The 22019-nt window shown below is 37.6% G+C and overlaps 1 protein-coding gene across 6 annotated transcripts; it reads right to left on the reverse strand.

Annotated features, from left to right (window-relative positions):
- Positions 1 to 62: 62 nt before the first annotated feature.
- LOC119982084 (piezo-type mechanosensitive ion channel homolog) lies at positions 63 to 21470 on the reverse strand. 6 transcript variants are annotated; one of them, XM_038825268.1, is made up of 22 exons: positions 21313 to 21470; positions 20996 to 21210; positions 20171 to 20251; positions 18052 to 18211; positions 17801 to 17955; positions 16614 to 16770; positions 16301 to 16487; positions 15002 to 15117; positions 13489 to 13573; positions 12046 to 12261; positions 11767 to 11944; positions 10688 to 10816; positions 10357 to 10530; positions 9975 to 10208; positions 8047 to 9594; positions 5262 to 7855; positions 4522 to 4917; positions 3868 to 4026; positions 1854 to 2363; positions 1357 to 1501; positions 1115 to 1259; positions 63 to 755 (listed from the first exon to the last, which is right to left on the reverse strand). In XM_038825268.1, exons 2-22 carry the CDS (start codon positions 21042 to 21044, stop codon positions 620 to 622), a joined length of 7554 nt encoding a protein of 2517 aa, XP_038681196.1. In that variant the 5' UTR covers positions 21045 to 21210; positions 21313 to 21470; the 3' UTR covers positions 63 to 619. The 6 variants fall into 6 exon arrangements, with proteins under 6 accessions (XP_038681196.1, XP_038681197.1, XP_038681198.1 ...); XM_038825269.1 differs by lacking the exons at positions 20996 to 21210; positions 21313 to 21470 and having other exon boundaries at positions 18052 to 18107; positions 20171 to 20227; XM_038825270.1 differs by lacking the exons at positions 18052 to 18211; positions 20171 to 20251; positions 20996 to 21210; positions 21313 to 21470 and having other exon boundaries at positions 17797 to 17919.
- Between the last annotated feature and the right edge of the window lie 549 nt (positions 21471 to 22019).

Here is a 22019-nt window from a genome sequence, read left to right on the forward strand (position 1 = left end):
AGTAGCTCCTTGAACATTTTTATTATTCCAGATGCCTGCATCATAATCTTAGGAGTTTAGGATGGCTTGTCAACCCCTCTACATTACATTTTATCTGCGTTCATTCATAAATTGAATGTATTGACAGTTGAGTAAATGTAAGATCTCAACTTCTGTTCTGTACAGACCCAAACCGAATACTTTTGGTCCTCTTTGTTTTAGTGAAGCTTTATTTTTCCCCAAACACTATAAAATTGTGTAAAGATCCCAAATCTCTATCCACACCCATGGCTAACCTCTAAATTAGATACAGTGCATAAGCGCAAGGTTCTCAGTTTTCACCACTGCGATCTTCAGCATGGCTGACGAAGCCTGCTTTGAGCAATAGTGAATTGGAAGACATTTTCGGCCCCGAGGGACGATGCATTGCAAGGGGCAAATGCTTTGTCTATTACCCCCGCCAATGAGAAGCTCTGCGTTTATATCCTTCCACAAGGAAACTGCATACCCTTTGAAGAAGACTAGACTCCAGTAATCTTCTCCCCAGATCCAGAGTTGTTACAGGGTGACTAGGTGTCATCTACCTCTATCAGCGCCGAATCAAATTTCTTGCACCAGAAAGTTGCATTTAACTTTTGACCTAGTCTGGTTTGGTGTACTCTAGAAGCATGTGAGGTGACCTGTAAATCTTGATTAGGGTCCAGTATAGGACCTCTTCAACTCCCAGCTCACCCTCTGCTCTTGCCGCATATATATCCTCACAGATGGCTATCAACCTACAACAGAACCACAACCAAATATGGTTATGAACTCAGAAAAGGCACTTCACAAGTATAGTCTCCTCTACGAGTTACCGATGAGTGGTGAGCAAGAGTGGGAAAACTAACAGAATCTGAAAGAAGTACAAATCTCAGCCAATTTTAGACATTCTAGTTGTTGTCAAGTTTTCTTTGGCATCCAAAGCAAGCCCATGGAGAGAACATTTTTATTTTGTTCTTCCAACATAAAAGAACTGAAAGCTTTATTTTTTTTTTTTGTATTCAAACCAAATATTTGAGACCATAAAGACGTGACTTCGTTGTATTGTATTTCGGAAAGTGAATTTCATAGGTAGAGAAGAAGAACACAGTCTTACCTATCGCAGGAAGGTAGATTCTCGTAAGGTATTCTCATCCTCAAGTCAGAACATTGAAGTCTGATAAAACGGCCAACTGCGAGCACAAAGGTAATGTAGAGACCCCAAATGCTGAACTTGCTGAGAGTGTCACCAAGAATACCCTCTGTAGTATTACAATACCAGTAAACTCATTGAAGAGAAAACAATTTATACTATGTTATTAGACATATGCATAATGGAGGAATGCATATCTGACTTACGTGGTGGTGTTTCCTCAGATACGATGATGGCCGTGGGTCCCGACAAACCTTCACAGCCGCTCACATTTGATGGATTGATATCATGGAATGACCACCACTCAAAGTTTTTACGATTTCTGACAAGATCTGCACTGATCAAATTTACCTGTATAATAATTTAATAAAGCATGTTAGAAATGATTTAATAACTGCTGAAATTCCTGAAATAACATTGTCACCGATTTTACAGATGTTACACAGCCTTTAAGACTCCAATAGTAATTTGATTACTTTAAAAAAAATCAGCAGCTCACCATAATAATCTAAAAATTTTCATTTAAAGAAACATTATAAAAGATTTCCAAGAAAACCATTACGGAGTAAAAACAATTCCGAAGATAAATCACTTGGAAATGGCCAGCATACTCGCATCATCAACGAAACTAGACATAAATCAGTCCTACGACAGCAAGCTAGAACAAGGATGAAGTCAATGAGAGAATTACAGTACAGTATACCTCTTGTTCAAATGGCCTGACATCACCAGAACCAGTAACACGGAAGTATCTTGGGTAAAGATTATTAGTCCTAAAGCTGTCACTAGAACCATTGAGAGCCTTTTGGACATCTGATTGCCTTGGAAGATCTAGAAGATCAACAGGTCTTTCATATCTCACAACTTCCTTGCCTTTCGGTCTCTCCCTGGTAAGAACCCATGTAAAATAAATATCCATATCCATATCCCAGTCAAGGGACTGAACGAATCTGGTCTGAACCACATCAGGGACAAGCCACAAAGTGCTTGCATCAGGTTGGCAGCATATCAACTGGATATCATTCTTATTATATGTATCTAAATAACCTTGAGGATCAAGATTAGCATCGGAGTTGAGCCTATTCCACTGAAGCTTTTCGCACAAGGTGGTTTGATACAAGGTCAACCTTCCACCAACTGTCTTAATATCAAGCTGAACACTGGCATCTTTTATGGGGTTTGCAATATTTGTTGGGTTGCCACTACTGTACATCTGTAGCAGCAAAACATAGTATCATTAACAAAATACAGCAGTTTATGTTTCTTTGAGAAGGTACTGTACTAAGACTGGCGTGGTCAAAGCAATCCAACAACACAAAGGAACTCCACACGAATATTTCAGAGGCTAAAATATACCTAGTTGTCCTAAGATGCCAAATTAAGGGTCAACAATGGCAGTAACTGAAAAAAACACTATTATTTTTTTGTTGCTCAAAAAGTAAGCAAAAAATATATATATATATATATATATATATATATCACCGAGGGTGAGGAGTTGAACCCAAAACAGAAAGACACGACAGATAACAGCAGAACCTAGATCACAAAGAAAACAGATAAGGGCAATTTGGGGTGGAGCACTAGTGAAAGTATAAAAAAAATTAGTACAATCTCTGGATAACAAAAAGCTTTATGTTGCAGAGCCAATAATCAATGAAATGTTGTGGGTGCATTGCTTTGTCCCAAAACAATCTGTCGTTTCTTTCCAGATACCAGGCCCCAAGTGCTCATTGACATACAGTGAAAGATTATCCTCTTGGATTTGTCTTTGTAAACCAAATTGCATGCTATTAACTCTGCAGGTAGATCCTTGCTAATAGCCAAGCTAACCCCCAGTTTCTTCCTGATCGTTGTCCACATGTTCCAACTTCCAAATCCAGAAGTAGTGTAAAAAAAGCAGCTAAAAGATTCTTTGTTCATTTTGCATAGGAAAATCAGTCTATGATAAGCATGCCCCTTCTTTAAATATTTTCTACTTGGCAATGAACCTATTAGATAATTCGGTTATAGCAAGAAAAGAAAGTGTACATGTCAAAACAATTCCGCTTTTACATTTGTGCTATTCTCGAGTGGGTGACGGGGGGTTTTCGTGAGGCTTTCGAGACTGTACTTATAAGAAATCTACCGACAAAAGTGGGAGAAAAGGAAAAAAAAAATCGTGAAGGCATCATCTGGATTCTGCATCAGAAGTTGACATTACTTCGACAAACAATACACAGCTTGAGTTCTAGAGACATGCAAGCAACACAAGAAGCAATTTTAAAATACTAGCAAGACAAAGAATAATTCATGATATGGATTCTGCACTTAAGTATTCCCCAATATCTAAGCTAAACATAAGTAAGCAACGCAGAGACAAACAGTAGTAGAAGTTCAAATAACTCTCTGAACATAATTCTCACATTAAATATATTTAACAGTTCAAAATACATTCTGTATGCATTCTGTGGCAGATGCTACAAACATTTATCAGCTCACTAGCAAGTTTTTGTCACTGAAAGATTTAGAAGACTTTACTGTATGTTATGCGGTGGCCAGTTGATGGCCATATCAACTTGATTCATTATTTGAGTGAATTATATAGATGCATTAAGTATGTAGAGCTCAGTAAAGAGAATATTCCAAAAACATTAACCTGCAGTCTCTGACGATCAGATCCTATAGAGCTGAAAGTAAGTATGATAATGGCAAGAAAATTTAGTTTCAGTTGTTCTTACCAGCATTGGGGCCCAGATAACGCAGAGTAAGATGAAAAACAGACATATTCCACTGCAACATTTGGTCAGTTTTGTTTGCTTCTCTCCTTGTATATGCCTAGCTCTATTCAAGACTGCATCACATTTGACGAGATACAGACTGGCATTTATGTCCTCCAGCTACAGAAGAAAGTTATATCCAGTTTCAGAAATGAGTATGAAGTTCAAATCAAGACAAAACATGAAATGTAAGCATATGAATATCTCCAGTGAACAGACAGGATATAAATTGACCCACACAAACAAAGACAAACCCATGACACACATCACAAGATAGAGAGGCTCTAACATAAATTGCACAACAAAATTAAACCCAATTCATTCAACATCCACCAGGAACAAATCCCTTCACAGTAATAACAGATGCCTTGTGGTCAGCAACAGTGACCAGGCAGGAGGCTCTAACCATTTAATCGATGCATACACTTTGATGGTTCTGTTTCTCAGTCTCCCCAGTATTATTTTGTTCCTCTTGTGCACTCATTTCAAGAACAGAGTTAGAGAAAAAAAAACAGTAATGATTCAAGAATGATGTTGGTAGTCGTGTCAGTTTATGAAGATCAAAATCAAATAATCAATGAGCAAAGCTAGAAATATATGCGTCCATAAACATACCTTCAGCCAGTCATACATTGTCAAAGATGTGGTTGTGCTAGACCAGTCAAGCACACACCGCAACTCATAAAGGAATGGCAAAGCACGATAAAGTCGATAGCCTAAGTAATTAACCCGAGAAACTTTACTGGTCAAAAACTGACGATACAAAGTGCTCTTATGGGGCATCCCATGCCGGATCTGTATGGCCTGAAATGCCAGAGAAACCGCCTTTGCAAGAAATATAGTACGAAGTGCAAATCGTGCAACGTGTTGATGGGATGGTTCCAAGCTCCAAGCGTATTCTGTAACTGAATATGTGAAGAGAATCAGGTTGAAAAGATAGAAAAATACTTTTCCCGTGGCAAATGAACAAAGGTAAATTATTCGATCAAGAACAATCAAGAAGAAGATAGCCTGCATTCATGGAATGAGTTAAACAGGTCAGAAGTCAGGATAACAGGGCAAGGCAACTACAAAAAGTGATACTAATGCAAAGTAAACTTCTTGCCAGGGTAGTTTCCCATGACTAAGCAGATACAGTGAAAATAGGGTATCCTAGATTTTGTTATTTAGAAACAACATTCGTTTTCTTCATGAAATTGACAAAAAGTAGTTAGTCACATGGCATAAAAAAACAGCATGAATCAAGTGAATCATGAAGCAAACCCAGTAACGAGGATTTTAAGTCCATAAACTTTCCAAAATTAATCAATTGAGAAAATAATGCAAAGTTCAGAAGGATAGAGAGAGAGAGTTACCATTAAGATGAACACGAACTCTTTTGGAAATTGATCTTCAAGCTGATAAACATCAAGAAATTCACTATTATTCTTTATTATAGATTGGTAGAAAATGGCAACAAAGAAAAAGACCATCAAATCTGCACCAAATGTGTAGGCATATAAGTCAACTTCTCTTTTGCCTCCCCCAATGACAGAGAGTATAGGACACAGAAATCCCACTTCTTCAACCAACCCAGCACGCTGTGCTCTACGAATTTCTTCAGTCACATCAGCTGCAGGAGTTAGTGATCTGAACCATTCTGCCATGGTACACCCAGTCAAAGGGCAGGCATATGTAACCTCAAGAACAACCAAGGCCACATTTTGCTTTTCTAGACTTCTTTCAATGCTCTGAACGTGAACCCTGCTTGCAAAAGGGCAAAGATAAGGATTTTTCTCCTTGCATCTCTCATCATGCAGAATTTTAAGCAATCGGTTTATTCCAGACTCTATCCTTTCTGGTTGAATCCCATCCTCTGGCCACATGTGGACATCCATAGACACTTGAACAAAGTAAGGAGGAGACTCTGCTCCCTGAGTGAGTGAATTCCAGTACCTAATGAAGCTTCTGAATATCATTTTGATCAAATCCTTCATTAGGTGTATCAGTTCCGTTGCCCTCTTGCTCCAGCTATAACTCACACGAACGTCTTTTTTGTACAGGGCACTCCTTTGATGCAAACTAAAGTCCATAGAAGTCATCCATTCACCATCTTTCGCAGTTATAGACTTCTGTAAGAGGGTAAATAAGTAGACAAGAAAAAGAGGCAAGGAACTGACAACAAAGGACAGTGTGAATTTGTTTCTGGGAAATCCTAGCTCATGAAGCAGTTCTGAGTTTATACTGAATCCACAGTGCTGGATGATAACTTGGTACAGATACAGAAGCAATATGTAAAGTTCAGTGTAGACTAGCATGACAATCCAGAAGACATAACTCGGACCAGTATTTACACATAGGGCATAGAGGAAGAGAGCTGCAAGATACACCATTGAAAGCAAACTGAAGTTCCATAGAAAGACGAGAATAAAACAACAATAACAGACAACATCATTGTTCGAGCGCATCTGGGACCATATGTGACGGAAGATTCTTCCAATTTGCAGACTTGTGGCATCTGAACTTTTATCAGACTTGAGAGAAGATGAACGGTGCAAGCAAGTGTCCCTTGTTCTCTGGCTCTCCATTTCCTCATATACTCCATCCTCAGCAGATGAGTGCTCATTCATATCTGAATCTTCTTGTTCGATATTCAGGAAGCTCACTAGATTGTTAACAGCCTGATTTCCAATAGACTGTACCTGTGAAACGCCATCACCTATCAGTTGTACTGCAGAAACTAAAGGATTCTCTTTCGACTGGACTGTCTGAGCAGCACTATTGACCACATCTGGTTTGATTTCAGTGATCTCACTATTCATTGGATACTTTGGGAATTCCTCTCCAGAAATTAAGGGGCTCACCTTCAATTGGTCCTCTTTCTGCTCTAAATCATCATTCGCACTTTTAAATAGTTCTTGTCTGATCTCAGGAATCTCAAATTCCATAGGATAGTTTGGAGACTCCAGCAACGCTGAGCTCTCCATGTGTACGCTAGGAAGAGATTCGTGAACTTCAAAAGGTAACATAGAATCCTCTCTTAAAATCTGCTCCTGTTTCCTCGTAATTCCTCCCTCGTTATCTGCAATCCTAGCATCGTTATTTGACATAAGAGAAGAACTCCTCCTCCTTCTAAGGCCTTCCCTCGCAGGAGATGCATCAGCACCATTTACGGTTGAGTTCACACTATGAAGCTGGTTTTGCAGGTTGAGCATCTCAGATTTAATCTTCTCCACCTGCAAATTACGCTGGTGTTTCTTCTCCTCAGATTCGCGAATTTGTTGCAACTGTGCAGTTTTCCATGCAGCTTTTTTCTCTTGCTCATTCACAATGGCACCAATTTGCTCTGCCTCAAGATATCGCGCCACATAATCAAATTCTTGGGAGGAAAACATATATGACTGGAGCGCTACCAGCATAAATATTATTATCTCAACAAGTGAAGATCTAGCAGTTATTCGAAACCCGTGGCCATACTTATAAAAGCCAATGACTTCATATATATAATCTCTTGTCTCACATTTCCCAGAACTGAATCCCCCTAAAAATGGAGACTGATAGGCAAGGGAAAGAATGATAAGAACAAAGTTGTATATGCGCAAATATTTAAATATTTCATTCCTCTTCTTGAGGATTTCCAGTCTCATCCGAAAGAAAACGAGAGCAAAAGCAAGATAACCAAGATGCAGAATGTCATACTCAAGAGTCCCAGTGACCAAGATCAAAGCAAGCACAAGATCCAATAAATGACAATAGCAGTAAAGCCTCAAATAGTCGAGGAAAGTCCACATGCTCTTCGTTTCAAATGAGAGATCTCTCCAAACAAATGTGTACTTGCGCTGAGACATCATTTGGCGATATGTAGATGATCCGGACAAATTAGACAAGTGATCAGCGCGAAGTTTGAAACAAGCAAACAAGAAAACCATAAAATAGCTGATAAGCATGCGGGAGTCATCGATATTAAGTCCTACAGCAAGCATGATACTAAAGGTTAGCAAGATTTAAATAAATGAACATCAAAAGGTAAGAAAAAAATAGGCATCAAGTTCAACAAAAAAGAGATTAATGCTGAGCCAACAATTCTTTCAAAATAATAGTATCTTAGATGAGTGTGCCGCCAATTGAGGAATGAGCTTAATAAGTTTAAGATAGTATTACCTAGCCAACAATTCTCGCAATAATTGAAATAGAGGGATGATATTCTCCAGCAATCATGGCAATGTACATTAGCCTCACTTGGGATACGATCATTTGAAGGAAACAGAGTATTCCAGATTGCGAAGTACTCAAGGATGAGAATGGCAGCAAACAAGAAGACAAATATAGGCCATAACTTACGTAAGATGCGCCGATCCAAGATAATACAAGTAGCGAGCAATGCAATATATAGCAAGGAAATAGCATTTAACAATGCAAAACTTGCCACGAGCAGTGCTATCATGTTTATCTCAAGGCCAAAGAGGTTAAATGAATTCTCAATCCAGAACTTCAGATATACTTTTAAAAGAGATTTCTGCAAGTCAAATCTCTCCTTTCTCAGTGCAAGAATACTCTTCTTGTTCCACTTATGACTCTCCTTTGTGCTCCCCCATATATGACCGAGTGAAAACTTCCTAGAGCTGCTACCTTCAGAGGCTCCTGATTTCGGGGAGATAGGACGAGGTGCTTGTGACTGACCAGAGCTAAGCAATAGCCATGAATTTTCCATCACACCCTCTCGTTTAACAGATTGTGAACTAGAATATAGTGATGGCGTATCTTCCTCGTTGCAAGTTGAGATATCTGTAGAGTCATCTTCTGCAGAGACAAACAATGGACAAGGTTCTTCCCACTTTCCTTTGTTTAGAGTACTACACGGCATCTTCTCAAACCAATGGAAGACATTGTACTGGAGGGTACAGGCAGCAATCACAAGCACTTTTCCCCTTAAGCCTGACTCTAAACCCCAGAAACCTGGCTCATACACTTGGAAACCCAAAAACAGGGCCAAATAAAAATTCTTTTGTCCAGGAAACATATCAGCCTGCTTGCCCCACATCTGATAAAGATATTCAGTTGTCACTAGAAATGATGTGTACATTAAGAATGACTTGGATGGGATCTGAGAAGATTTGGGTAAAGTTGAACAGATGACCAAGCCAAGCAAGAACAGAAAACCAAAAGCACTAATTGGAGACAAAGCAGCATAGAATAGTGCAATAAGCAGGATCTTCTGACTATGCCAAATTAGAAACCGTTTAATAAATCCAACAACTCCAGAATCCAGCAGATCTGAATCCTCCAATGTTGTAAACCTGCTCTGTCTCCTTTCATAGCTAAAAAGTTGCATCACAACCAAGACTGCAAGGGATTCCCAAACATTTTCCAACAATGAAGCTTCTGTATTGTAACCCAAGTAAAAAAATAGGTCTATAAACCTAGATAGCCATATCTTAAAGATGGGAAAGCTGCTCAAGCTATAGATGAAGATAAACACGGCTATTGCATATGCTTTTAGAGGAAACCATAAACGCCTTTTCGTTGTCTCAACAAGTTGTCTTCCAGTTATCCAGACAAGGAGAAGGAAAAGATACCCAAATGATATATAATTGGGAGTGACCAGGTATACTGTGAGGAGAATGGTCAAGAAAGCAATGTAGGTTCCACATGATCGATACACTGATAGAAACTTCTGTCCAACTGCACTGAGAAATGATGCGATCCTCTCTGAATGTAGGAATAACAAATGAGTGTAGAGTGATGACAGCAGTGTAACGGTAAAATCAACAACTAGAAATTGCAATTACAATAGCAGCAGGACTATCATCTAAAGACACAGAATAGAACACATAAATGAAAAAAGAAAAAGAAAAAGAAAAGGTCTAGGCATTGCTTTAACCAGAAAATGTCTCAATAGATTGTTTATATTTACTTATTTAATTGGATAGTAGGTTCAACACTGACCCAGACCCCACAAGTTTATTAGAAACAGCTGTTTTTCCGCCCTTGTTTCAACAATGATAACAAAAATTGCACACTGATCCGTGGTACCTTAGTTGCCAATGTAAACTTCTTTTTTTCTACCCAAATTGTAGATTGATACATACCATAAGAAGGACTATGATGGTTGTACTTGGTGGTTGGGGACGCGTACACAGACAAGAGAACTGATTTATTCAGACCAGCTTTCAAGATGCTAAATCCGATGGGTAGACTTGGGGTATGCTGGACAATTGCTGAGAATGAGAATAGCATTTCAAAACCACGGTTATGAATTGCACAGAAGCAAGCAAGTAAAGCTATTTCCAAGAAATCCCAGGCACTGTCATATTCGAGGAGACCTGCACCATTTCACAAAAGAACTACTATTACTATTATCCTTGTTTCCCTAATCAGGCTTAGACCTTGAGAAATTATAATATACTGTGTCAGATAATCAACTATAATCCATAACTATTCCACATAAAGTAAGAATCCAATAATCCATACCTAATTGCAACAGAATTTCCTTACTTAAAGAGCCTTTGCGCTCCAAAGCATTCGATATTATACCAATCTTAAGAATGTACGATAATGCAAAGTGAGCTTCACATAAAAGAATCAGGGACTGTCGCATCTTCCTGCTGATGTGATGGCTCAGAAGATAGATCAAAAAGAATATCACTGAGACAGAGGTCAGAATATAAACACAATTAGTACGCTTCTAGAAAGTTGAGTCACATTATAACTTTACATCATTTAAATGCAAGATTATTCAAGGAAAATGATTGCACAATATTATTTTCATGCATTAAGATAAATTTTGGTTTGATAAACATACAGTATATGGCGTGGATGAAACCAGGTTTCATGGCAATAAGAAATATCAACGCCAGCATAATAGCACGAGAACATTTGCGCAGACCCCAAGCAATTGTTGCCACAATCAGTACCTTGGTCTCTTCTTCAACTGTAATCGAGAACACAATAAGCCACTATTAGGTAAATGGAAGTATAAGCACAACAAATCAATAAGAAGAAGCATAAATATGAAAGTAGAATTGGTAGGCAAATCTTCCCACTACAATAATTTTCAAAGCAAAAAATATAGGAAAATAGAGTCTCTTTTTATGTGCAGCAAAGAATGAATGTAGCAGAAACAAGAATGTAGCATTTGGATGTGCGGCAACACAAGCACATGATAAGAAATAAGGCATTAGATCTGAGATAGGAGTAGTACCGATTCAACATAAGTTACGAGAGAACAATTTAAGACAATATAGGCATGTAAAAACATAGATAAAGCGATGCTGAGGTGAGAAATAATTGAAAAGGTTCAAGTAGGAGATTGTAAAATGAGGAGATCGAAAAAGACATGAATAGAAGTAATAAGAAATTATATGGGCACTATAGGATCACTGGAGATTATAGCACTAGATAGGAACAAATGGAGAAAGGAAATCATAGTGGATTCAAAATGATTCTTCTTATGGATTCAAGTATTCCCAACCCCGCCCACTACAACCCAGTGGTAGAGTTGTACGGGTGCAACCTAGAGGTCACAGGTTCAATTCCTACAAAGAGCATCTCCACATATTATGTGGGGGTAAGATCTGCGTACATCCGTACATCCAATTTGTCCCCGACCCCACCCATTATGAGAGCCTTGTGCATGGGAGTTGTTTACCTTTTTTATTCAAGTATTCCCAACCTTAACTGTTTTGGACAAGGGCTTTCATGTTGATGAAGAGGAGAAGAATATCAATGTCACAAACAGGACTCGGGACTCCAGAAACATCAAAATGAATTTTGATATTGTTTAAGAAACAAATCACACAGGCAACTCAATCTACAGTAATAGCAATCAAGAAATCAAATGAAAAACAGAAAAATCATGTTTGAAAGGTTAAGACTCACTACCTTCCACTGCAGAATTTTCAATTGAAGATTGACCTCCCTCATCAGACACATAGAGGAAAACCGAGTTGTTCACAAGATTACCCAAAGCAACCAAAATGCCAAGACAAAATTGTGCAAGCAAAAAGAATCCAGGTATTGGATAATGCCATAACCCAACCATCTCCCATATGCCCATGTCCTGTATAGAGTGTCCGAAAAATAACCTTCAGCCGTTTAACTTATAAGGTTATACCTAGAATAAAAGGCATAGAATTTCATGCAGGATAAGTAAACTGATACCTTCCCAAGCTTCAAATTCAAGAATGCAAAAGCCACGTTGAAAATATATGTGCTGACAGCCCACAAGAGAATGAAGGCAAGGAGCAGCCCATTCAATCGGTGCAAATGGAATAAGGAAGGGAAGGCATAAACGATGTAGCCAACATATACAAGTAATCCAAATGCACATATGCTTGCAAAATGGAAACTCCAAAGGGAAAGAGCAAACAAGGACACCTGTCAAACCCAGCAATAAAAGTTTTCATTCAAACAATTAATTATGGATAGACTCAAACAAATAGGAAAGTAGTTTATCTCAGGAAAGAAAGATCATGTTTGGGGCTTTCCAACCAGCAGGAAAAATGGGGTTTTATCCTCCACCAGAAGCTTGACAACAATTCAGATTCATTCTCTCTCTTGCAGTACTTTCAGAAATTGCTGCCCCAACTAATTTCTCTTTCTCCTAGAAACACTAAACACTTTTCCAAAGTCAAACCACCTAAAAAGTTTACATTTGTGGTTTTCCAACCATCAGGAAGAATGGGGTTAAATCCTCCACCAGAAACTTGACAACATTTCAGATTCATTCTTTCTCTAGCAATGTTTTCGGAAAATTCCAGCTCCAACTAAGTTTTCTTCATCCGTATAAACAGAAAGCCCTTTGCAGCAGTCTTACCATCTCAAAATTAATCAAGGACTTTGTCGTTAGTTGGTAATACAAATGTTGAAGAGATAAATGCAGTGGATCCTTTCTATTACACTGTTGATTTTCTATTGAGATTTGTCGCCTTCTCCTTCCTGTCTTAGAGATGGATCGGTGAGCCATTAACTACTATGCATTGCAGACTGGCGACATAGAATGTGGGCGATAGGAAAAATGAATAATGGTTGGAGAGTTGCATTAGTTTGCACTGTATTGAACCTTTGGTTAGAGCAAAACAGCAGTGCTTTTGAGGTGATCTATGGCTGGGGGCTGAAGCCTGCCCAGTGTCAGATGGTCAAGGAAGTTGGTGACCAGATGACAGGGTGATAGTGGCCATTACTATAACAGTCCTCCTAAGGCAGCAAAATTCCTTGTTGGGTAAGTTCCGACCTGCACAAAAGGCATAATGATGTGGGTGTGCTTCGAGAGGCTTGGTGAACTAGGCATGCTTATGAAGTTGTGAACTACCAGAACCTATGAAGCACTGTTCCCTGGAATTGGCTTTGGGCCTTTCCCACGGGGACCTGATCCATCAGTGAGTTTAACTCTGAACATCAAGAATCACCCTACTTCATGGTTATCAGTCTCCAATTTTATTTGTGGTCTCTCATAGTAGGGAGTTCCTTGAAAGTTGAAAGCCATCAGTTTTCTTAGTTTTTTTAGTTGCTTCCTTTCAATAGACCTTCATGTAATTGAAACAACTTAAATGTTATGAAATAGAACAGAATTGCAATTCAAAACAAGTAGTTTGCGATATGTACCGGAAACCCATACGTGAAAAAGTTGATGCTGAAAGTCCTAAACACAGCTCCCCTTAGTAGAACATTAGTGTGTCTCACACCAGATCTGCACAAAATACAAAATTAAGTCTTGAAAACAAACAACAAAAGAATTTTTTTTTTTTTAAAAAACCCATCACTTTTAACCTGATCTACCCTAGGTACAAGTTACCGTACACAACGATAGAATTCCAGAAAGATGCTTGGCTGCTCGCCCTATTTAGACGGGATATGATAGCTTCTTTGGAGTCTAACAATCTTGCCATGTCTCATAAGGACAAGGCCCAAAGTAAGAAAGTTTTGACTTCGCCAAAATAAATACAGCAAGATTCCAAAGCAGTAACCAAATTGGTGGAACTTTAGATCTCGGTTATATGCCACAACAGACAGTAGATAAAATGTGACAGTAGATAAAATGTATATTAGCAAGCTTCGAAACAGACCATAGGTTCTTTAAAACTTCGTAAATTGAATAAATCTCCTTAAAAATAAAGTTGGAAACCATGTGAGATAATACTAGAGCTGTAGACTCATACGATATGATTAACCGATTTAATAAAGCTTGATCTGCATGGTAAAAAGTAATGTTCAATTTAAGCTTAACTGTTGCTCAACTAATTGCAGCCATATCATGCCTGATGTATTCTCTGTTCTTTTTCACCTTCTCTCCATCATTTTTCCTTTTTTTGGAAAATTACAGCTACTGCATGCCAAGCTACTATTTAACGCGATTCTAACAGCCACCATATCTTTTATGTTTTACGGCAACATCCTAACCTTAAACCTTTCCCATTTCTTTTGCATCAATCAGGCTCATCATAAAATTCCTTATCTCAAAAAAAATTTTGATTGACTAAATGGATGCAAAAATTAATCAATTAGAATCCACAGAGAATGTGGATTCGCACTCTCTCTCTCAACAAATTCTGAATCCCTAAGTTGTAATTCAGGCCCGTCACAAACCATATGTAAGAAGATTCCTTAAATCTATTCTAGATTAATACTGGGGCAATGTCCCAATGTATACAAAAGGTGAAATTTTCATCACAATAGGGATAGTCTTGTTCTTTGAGATATTGAACTCTTAAGAGCCTCTCTACTTGCTATTGCCTTCCAAATAATTGTCCCTTGATAATCACTGCCATTATATTCTTGACTTTTTTGAGTCTTTTGGAGATTTATAGCAAGGTATTCCAGATCTGCTATTGGTCTTCTCCAGTCGAAAGGATATCATTTGTCTGGTTTGCCCACAAGAGTGGCAACGCTGGCAATTTTTAAACGATCATTGCTTACCCAAAAATGTTCCATGAGAGACAGAGACTTTTTCAGGCTATAAAACGATATCTAACAATAGTCAAAAAGATGATTCTAAAGCAGCTAGTGGACCTCCTGAATTCAGAAAGTAATCCGTAATGCTTACGCCTTTGTCCTAAAGGATGCCTTAGGAAAGAAGAGGAAGATGGGAGGACAAGAAGAAATAAAAGTCAATTTGTACCTTGACTCACGAACAAAAAATGATTGTTTCAAAGGAAGCAGATGCTCTGTCAAGTTACGTTCTCCCATGGACATGATGAAATCCATTTCTTCCAAATCACACTTGACATATGATAGCTACACATAAAGGCAAAGGAGGTTTATTTAAATATAATGGGGGAAGAAAAAAAAGTTAAGCAAGCAAACAAAAGAGCAGTGCACATTATGGATTATGTTTCAACAAAAGAGCAGTGCGCATACAATAACTTTCATATTGTTAATTGTGGCAAAATTTCGTTCTTGCAGAAGCAACTACAAGCCTGAAAAACCCTAACTTTTCTTAGCTCCCCTTTTGCCAGAGCAGTGATCATCTGACAGCAACTAACCAACTATTTAATTCAGGCAAATCGTTGATTCCAAGGACGAAACTTGGCCTAGCCATACAAATGGTTCACTGCTACCTAGTAGCCACAAGTTCAAATCCTAGAAACAGCCTCTATGCAATGCGCAGGTGTAAGGCTGTGTACATTTTTCCTTCCCCAACCTTGCGTCCACTGCAAGAGCCTCGTGAACGGAAGTACTTAATTTCTTAACTTTTTGAGGCGGTGGGGGATGGGGTGGGGAAGGGTTGTGACATAAGGGGCACGGACAGTCATCAAGAAGGACAACTACACCATCAAAACGGGTTGTCAACTCTTACAAGAACTCAAAATTACTAAACTAAATGAGATCTCATTGATCATATTAAAGGACCAGTGAATTGTTCGGCCAACAAAATATGATGGACTTTCACACACAAAATAGTGAGGGCCAAATGGACAAAACCATGATTCTAAAACTGAAATATTAACGTACAACTAACTTTGCCCAAAACTGTAGTTTAGGACATAATAGCATCATTAACATCCACACAGCGGAAAAGAAAGAAGAAGTCAAACTGAAAGATAAAAGGAGAACGGTAAGGCAACAGTTGATTCAAAAAATATACACTCTTCCATAAGCAGCAGTTGCACATTACTAAGACCATACTTTGTGACCCTATCCTTACTTTTGTTTTTGCCTATTTATGCATACCTGCTTTATATGCATTTATCACAAGGAATAACACATCCCAATCATGCTAATAGTTGGGACTAAGCCTAGAAAACATAAATTAGACAACAATGTCAATTATAGAGGGTCATATCCATTTTACCACTCAGAGATCAGGGGAAAGGTCCCAAATTCTAGATAAAAGGAATTCAGTCTTGTTTACTTTGGGAGTATTGCTGCCACTAAATCTAAACAGTGTTTGATTTATTATTGTGCAACAGATACCTACCATGATATAGAAAAGTATAAGAGAGCCACCAGAACAGATTTCGGGCCACTCTGCTTTGGCAGATATTTTGAATAGACCAATAAAATCGGCTATCCACTGAAACATACTTGGGAACTTTACTGGAAACTGATAGACATAGAGCAGCCCAACACTGAAACCTGCATACAGCTGAAGAGGTCTCCACCACCTTCAAATAAACAAAATAAGCTGAAGGTTACAACTAGCAAAAGAAAGGAGCATGTTTGTGGGCGTATTTCTCTGTGTGTGTGTGTGTGTGAGAGAGAGAGAGAGAGAGAGAGAGAGAGAGACCGACCAGAAAAGTCCAAGGAAATTGCTTGTCATAGACCAATCTACAAGGCCTACACAACTCCCAATAAAAAATGGTAGAGAAACCCATGAAGGATGACTTATCCCCACAACCAGCTGAACAGCTGGCAAAACCAGGCAGGAAGCGATCCTAAGACGAGATCCTATCTTGTAGCAAAACAGAGATATAAATCCAATTAATGTATAGTACTATTTCAGCTTAACAAACACAAAAACAAGGATCATTTGATGCGCATTTTTCAGCCTTTATGAACTGGATTGTGATAACCAAAAAAAATATAGTGAAGGCAAGTAAATTTCATTCATTGACTTAAAACAAATTCTGTATTTCAAACCCACCAAGAAAGAATATTGTAGCTACTAAAACAAGCTCATGCATAATAAATTATAAGATCCTCCAGTACACAACTCACAGCAATAATGTAGAGCTGGCTTACCATGTACACTAGTTCACATAATTATATTCACTTTCTACATAAGAATTATATATATTTTTTCTTTTAAACAACAATATTATTAAGGAGGGTCTACCCATAAAAAGTTCATCTGCCCAAATTGTAAAAGCAGAAATTAATGGGAAGAGATTTCTAACATCAAAGAGAAATCTAAACTGCATACAATAACTTTGAGAATTGAGAGTAATAATGAACGTCCAGAACATGTGCAGTCAACATGTCCTTCAAATGGTTTGTTTCTAACAAAATATGCCAATACTTATCATGTACACAAATAAGAAATTGTTCGAGCCCTTCAGGTTAGTTCATATGCTGCCAGATAAATGATTTTGGCCCAAGACCCAAATAGCAAAATTTAAAAAATTGAAAAAAAAAAAAAAAAAAAAAACCAACTACAACTAGTCTTGAACCGGAGCAATAAATTCACTAGCATGTCAAATGAAAAGGAGTAAAAGTTAACAGAATACTTGCTAGTAGTTAATTTACTGGAACAAAAGGGAAATAATAGCAATTCTAGGCTATCTCCTTTGAAACCATGTTCAGATGCACCACCAAAGTCCTAGTTAAGGCATTCAGAATATGTATTATGAGTTTAAGACATGAATTTGGGAGTAAAGGCAAATAGAAAAGTATGCATATAGGATTTCAATAAAAAAAATTTAAAAACAAAAAATACTAGTGAAAAAAGAAAACTAATTATGATGAACCACTTACAAACCTAAATGTTCAGCAATTGTCAAGATATGACCCCAGCATGAATCTTGCCACGGAACCGGGCCAAACCTTTTCCCATACATATCAATTAAAGCAGCAGAAACTGCCAAAAGTTGAACAACCAAAAAAAAGATTGCAGGAGATTTCCAGGACTCGATTCTGAAAAAGCATGCCGTTGAAAAAAAAAGGATCAAATTGTCAAAGATGAAATGAAGAGATAGTAGAATGCTGCAATAGTTGGAAACTAATTCTTACATCATGAAGCCAATAAGCTTTGCCCACCAAGCATCTGCAATGCTCCACTGATTCCCCTTAATAACCCATAAAATAAGGTATACGACTTGAGCAAAAATGACAAGTATCGAAAACACCACAGTAGGCCATAGTAACAAATATCGCCTTCGAAAACGAAATCCTACAGAACCAGAGTTCCTTGTTAGTTGCACATGAATCTGATTCATGTTAACTATAGCATTCAAATCAACAAGAGGCAGTACGGAAAAGGAAATAATAGCTAAATATGCACACGATATTTGTTAAGATTAGTTGCTTTACAATTCAACCCAATAAGTTAACTTATTGGGTTGGGACATTTCATATCATTTGTACATATTCTAACACTTCCCCTTACATGTGGGCTGGGCAATCTGACAGCCCAACACTAGGGCTACTCTCACACAAGGCCCTCATTTGGGCAACAATAAACATACACAAAGGCTCACACTTGGGGCAGCAACAAATAGGGGTTTAAATTGCGGAAGTTGAGGTTTGAACCTAAGACCTCCCGCTTCATACAATGTTAAGATTAATTACTCTGTCATTCAACCCAATAAGTTAACTTGTTATGTTGGGACATTTCACATCATTTATACATATTCTAACAATATTAACCAAAAAACTTAAAATTTAGAGTCGCTATTGTTTTTTTTAAGGGATGACTTTCAAAATTCAAACTTATCTGGTTCTGAGAAAAGAAAAAAATTACCACCCAAGTTCAAAATTTCAGTAATGAAGCTTACAATTTTAAAACAAACAATGGCATAATAATGCACTTCAAATTGTAGTTTCTAAAATGTCATTCTCTATGATTCATTGCTTTCCACCAACAAGTAAGAAACCAAAGAGCAAGAAATTCTGAAAGAGGGGTAAGTGAGCTCAGAAACAAGCCTTTCGATTCATGTTGGAGTAGCAATTTCAGTGATTGAAGAACTCAAAGCGTGGACATACTACAAAGGAGCAAAAGGGAGGAGAAAACTCATTGGATTTATTCTGTTGGCCATTTTATGGATTGCGTAGAAAGAAAGGAAATATAAAGCTTTTGAGGGGAAGAAAACTCATTTATTATAGCTTAAAAGACCTATGGCTTTTTGGCATTTGTTCTTAGTTTAATGGCAGTTATAGTGTAGATAAAAATGTCTACTTTGATATTTTAGACCTAATTTCTGGTAAATAATCCTAAATCTTCTTTGATTGTACATCGGATGCACCACCTCAGTGTTTTTATTGCTAGATATTCTTTTGCTGTTCAAGGAAAAAAATATTAAGGTCTCTCATGCCAACCAATCAACATGGTACTAGCAATCAAAGACCAAGCATCCCTTATCTGATTTAAAAGCAATATATTTGCAGCAATTAAACTATGGTGCTATAGTACTCGTAACAACCATCTTGAGACCACTTGCTTAGCCTCCTTATAATCTTCTCTGCACCATCTTGGAGCTCTAACAAAAAAATTCCATTCACAAGGGGGAAAGAACACCATGACAACAAACTTATCAGCCATCTTCTCTTGCACTGCGAGTGGTCTTCTAAAATTTGGGCAAATGTTCTGAGGCTGCTGGGCATTTCTTGGGTCACTAATTCTTCAGTGGACAAGGAATTATTGGCTTGGAAGGGTGTAAGCAGGGACAAAAGGCAAGGAAGTTTTATCCAATTAATTCCAATTTCTGTGATGTGGATGCTATGGCTGGAGAGGAATAACAGAGTCTTCAAAAACAAAGAATCGTCCATAGACACTTTCTTAGTATCCTGGTTTGATTGCCTTAGGTTCTGGAGCACTTCCTTTTCTGGGAACATTTTGTAATTTGTTTGGGTTGGACCCCCTTGGTGCTTGAATAAAACTTTTTCCATTCAAAAAAAAAAAAGACAACAAACTTAATTGTGAAATCCAGTTAACATACGTTTTCCTCAAATCAGACTCTCTTGACAATGGTGCCTCCAAGTCAAGCCTTATACCACAAATTCAAACCCCCCAAGGCAAGAGGAAAATAATTAAATAATAAATGTTATACAAGCATAAAGGAGTCTTTTAGCAAAACTAGAGAAAAGCAACATTGGTTGACAGCAAAACTGTTGATTCACAGGAGACACTCACCTATTTTCTGTGCGTCGAATTGAACAAGAAGAAAAGCTATTAAGTCAACAAGAGAAATCAAACTCCAGTTGGTCAAAGAAGCTGCAGGCAAGTAAGAAACATGTAATAACCTCAGTAAGAAAGAGAGAAACCATGTAAACAAAATTCACTGGAAATTATGGTATATATAACAAAAATAACTCAGATATGTGTGCAGTGGAAAATGCAAGCATCGGCGCAGAGGAATGTCAATATAGAAGTACATAAAGACTAAAGTGAGTAACACAATACTAAAGTTGGTAACACAATCTAACTTCACCAGTTTCCATCTGCAGCTCCTTGTGCTAGAATAAACAAAAAAAAAAGTACTTGAAATTACAACAGCCTCACTAATCTCTTCTAAATATTTTTGATACAAATTGTTGAAGAGTAATATACCTAATTCCTAAATTTTCTGTTTCCGGCAACCAAAGGCCTTTTGTCTGTTACAACCCTCTGTGTCTCTAAACATAAAATATTAGCTCCATTTTGTAATTTTTTTAAAGAAAATATAGTCTATGATCTAGAGTCTAGACTTGTGAAAGAAGAAGAACGAACAACTAATCCCAATCATGCTCACTCCTCGCAATATATCTCAAACCCAGCATAGAACGAGATGGAGTGCAACTGTAAAGGACCAGAACCCTATGACACTCGAAAGTGAACTTGCCACATCTTAACAACCACAAACCAATAATCCCAATTATAGTAGGACAGAAGCAACTCCTAAGCTCTAAGTCCAAAATCAAATGCGCGTCAAACAAAAAAGAAGCAAAAGAAACAAACATCCAGAGACAGAGAGAATACCTGTTAAAAGCAGCAATGGCAACACGAAGCCGAAGAGGAAATTCCCCATGCTCTGAATCAGAAGACGCAATTCCGTCAATGGGTTTTCAATTCCGATCAGGATCAAGGAAACCCATTTCCAGGAAAATACAATATTCTCTCGGGAACTCGGAATATGAACCCTCCCAAATATAGAAGTTCAGGTCGTGCCTCCTGTGTGTATGGGTAGTGACAAACTGACAATGAGCGAAAATCAGAAATTCGTTAAACGGGTTTTTCTTAAATCATAGTGCGGATCAGAATTCCCATACCAAAACCAGATGATTGGATTTACATACAAGATAATAGAAATGCTTGTCCCAACCAAATGGTCCAAACAGAAAGTCTTGGGATTTATTGGTACAACGAGTGATACAGAAAGGGAAGCAAGATTTCTTTTATTTAAGCAAAAATGGCGTGTAGTGGGCAGCTCGTGGAGACTTTTATCTTGCTTGGCGTCCGAGTATTGGTACCTTCGATGATTATTGTCCAAAATTCTGGCTTTAAATACCATCTTTTCCCCTTTTTCGTAAACTATAAATATGAATTAGAGTGGTAAATTAGTTTTTTTTCTCTATTTAATGATTTTGACTTACAAGGTTTATTTTTGTTTATGAATCACAAACTTCATGTATAAAAAAAAGAAAAAAAAAGAGATCATCCAACAACAAGAGATGGTTCGGATCAATTGGGTTAGACATATGTGTGCCCAATGTTCGATTATAATGAAACATACATTTCTCAACGGTATTTCAAAAATATATTTATAGATCCATGGTGATTGAATTTGAACGAATCTTTTTGAAGTTCATTATAATTCTCCTATAAACTATTCTTTATCTAAAATGATTAAACTTTTTAATTTGTTAAACTAAAGTTTTTCATAATCTTAATCATTGAAAGTAAACGCCATTATGTGTTATTCATATTATAATGTTTAGTTCCAAAAAATTATTCTCTTTCAATCGAAAAAAAGAAGAAGAAAAGGTTAAGGACATTAAAATTC

The sequence above is a fragment of the Tripterygium wilfordii genome, chromosome 17, assembly GCF_013401445.1.
Source record: "Tripterygium wilfordii isolate XIE 37 chromosome 17, ASM1340144v1, whole genome shotgun sequence".
Lineage (NCBI taxonomy): Eukaryota > Viridiplantae > Streptophyta > Magnoliopsida > Celastrales > Celastraceae > Tripterygium > Tripterygium wilfordii.

Bases quoted from the DNA above. Each gene is read 5' to 3' on its own strand.
- LOC119982084 (XM_038825268.1), bottom strand. From the start codon at position 21,044: ATGGGGAATTTCCTCTTCGGCTTCGTGTTGCCATTGCTGCTTTTAACA. The intron at 10,209-10,356 runs GTATGGATTATT...GAAATGGTGCAG, and splicing joins GGAAATTCTGTTGCAATTAG to GTCTCCTCGAATATGACAGT. The intron at 1,260-1,356 runs GTAAGTCAGATA...GTAATACTACAG, and splicing joins ATCTGAGGAAACACCACCAC to AGGGTATTCTTGGTGACACT.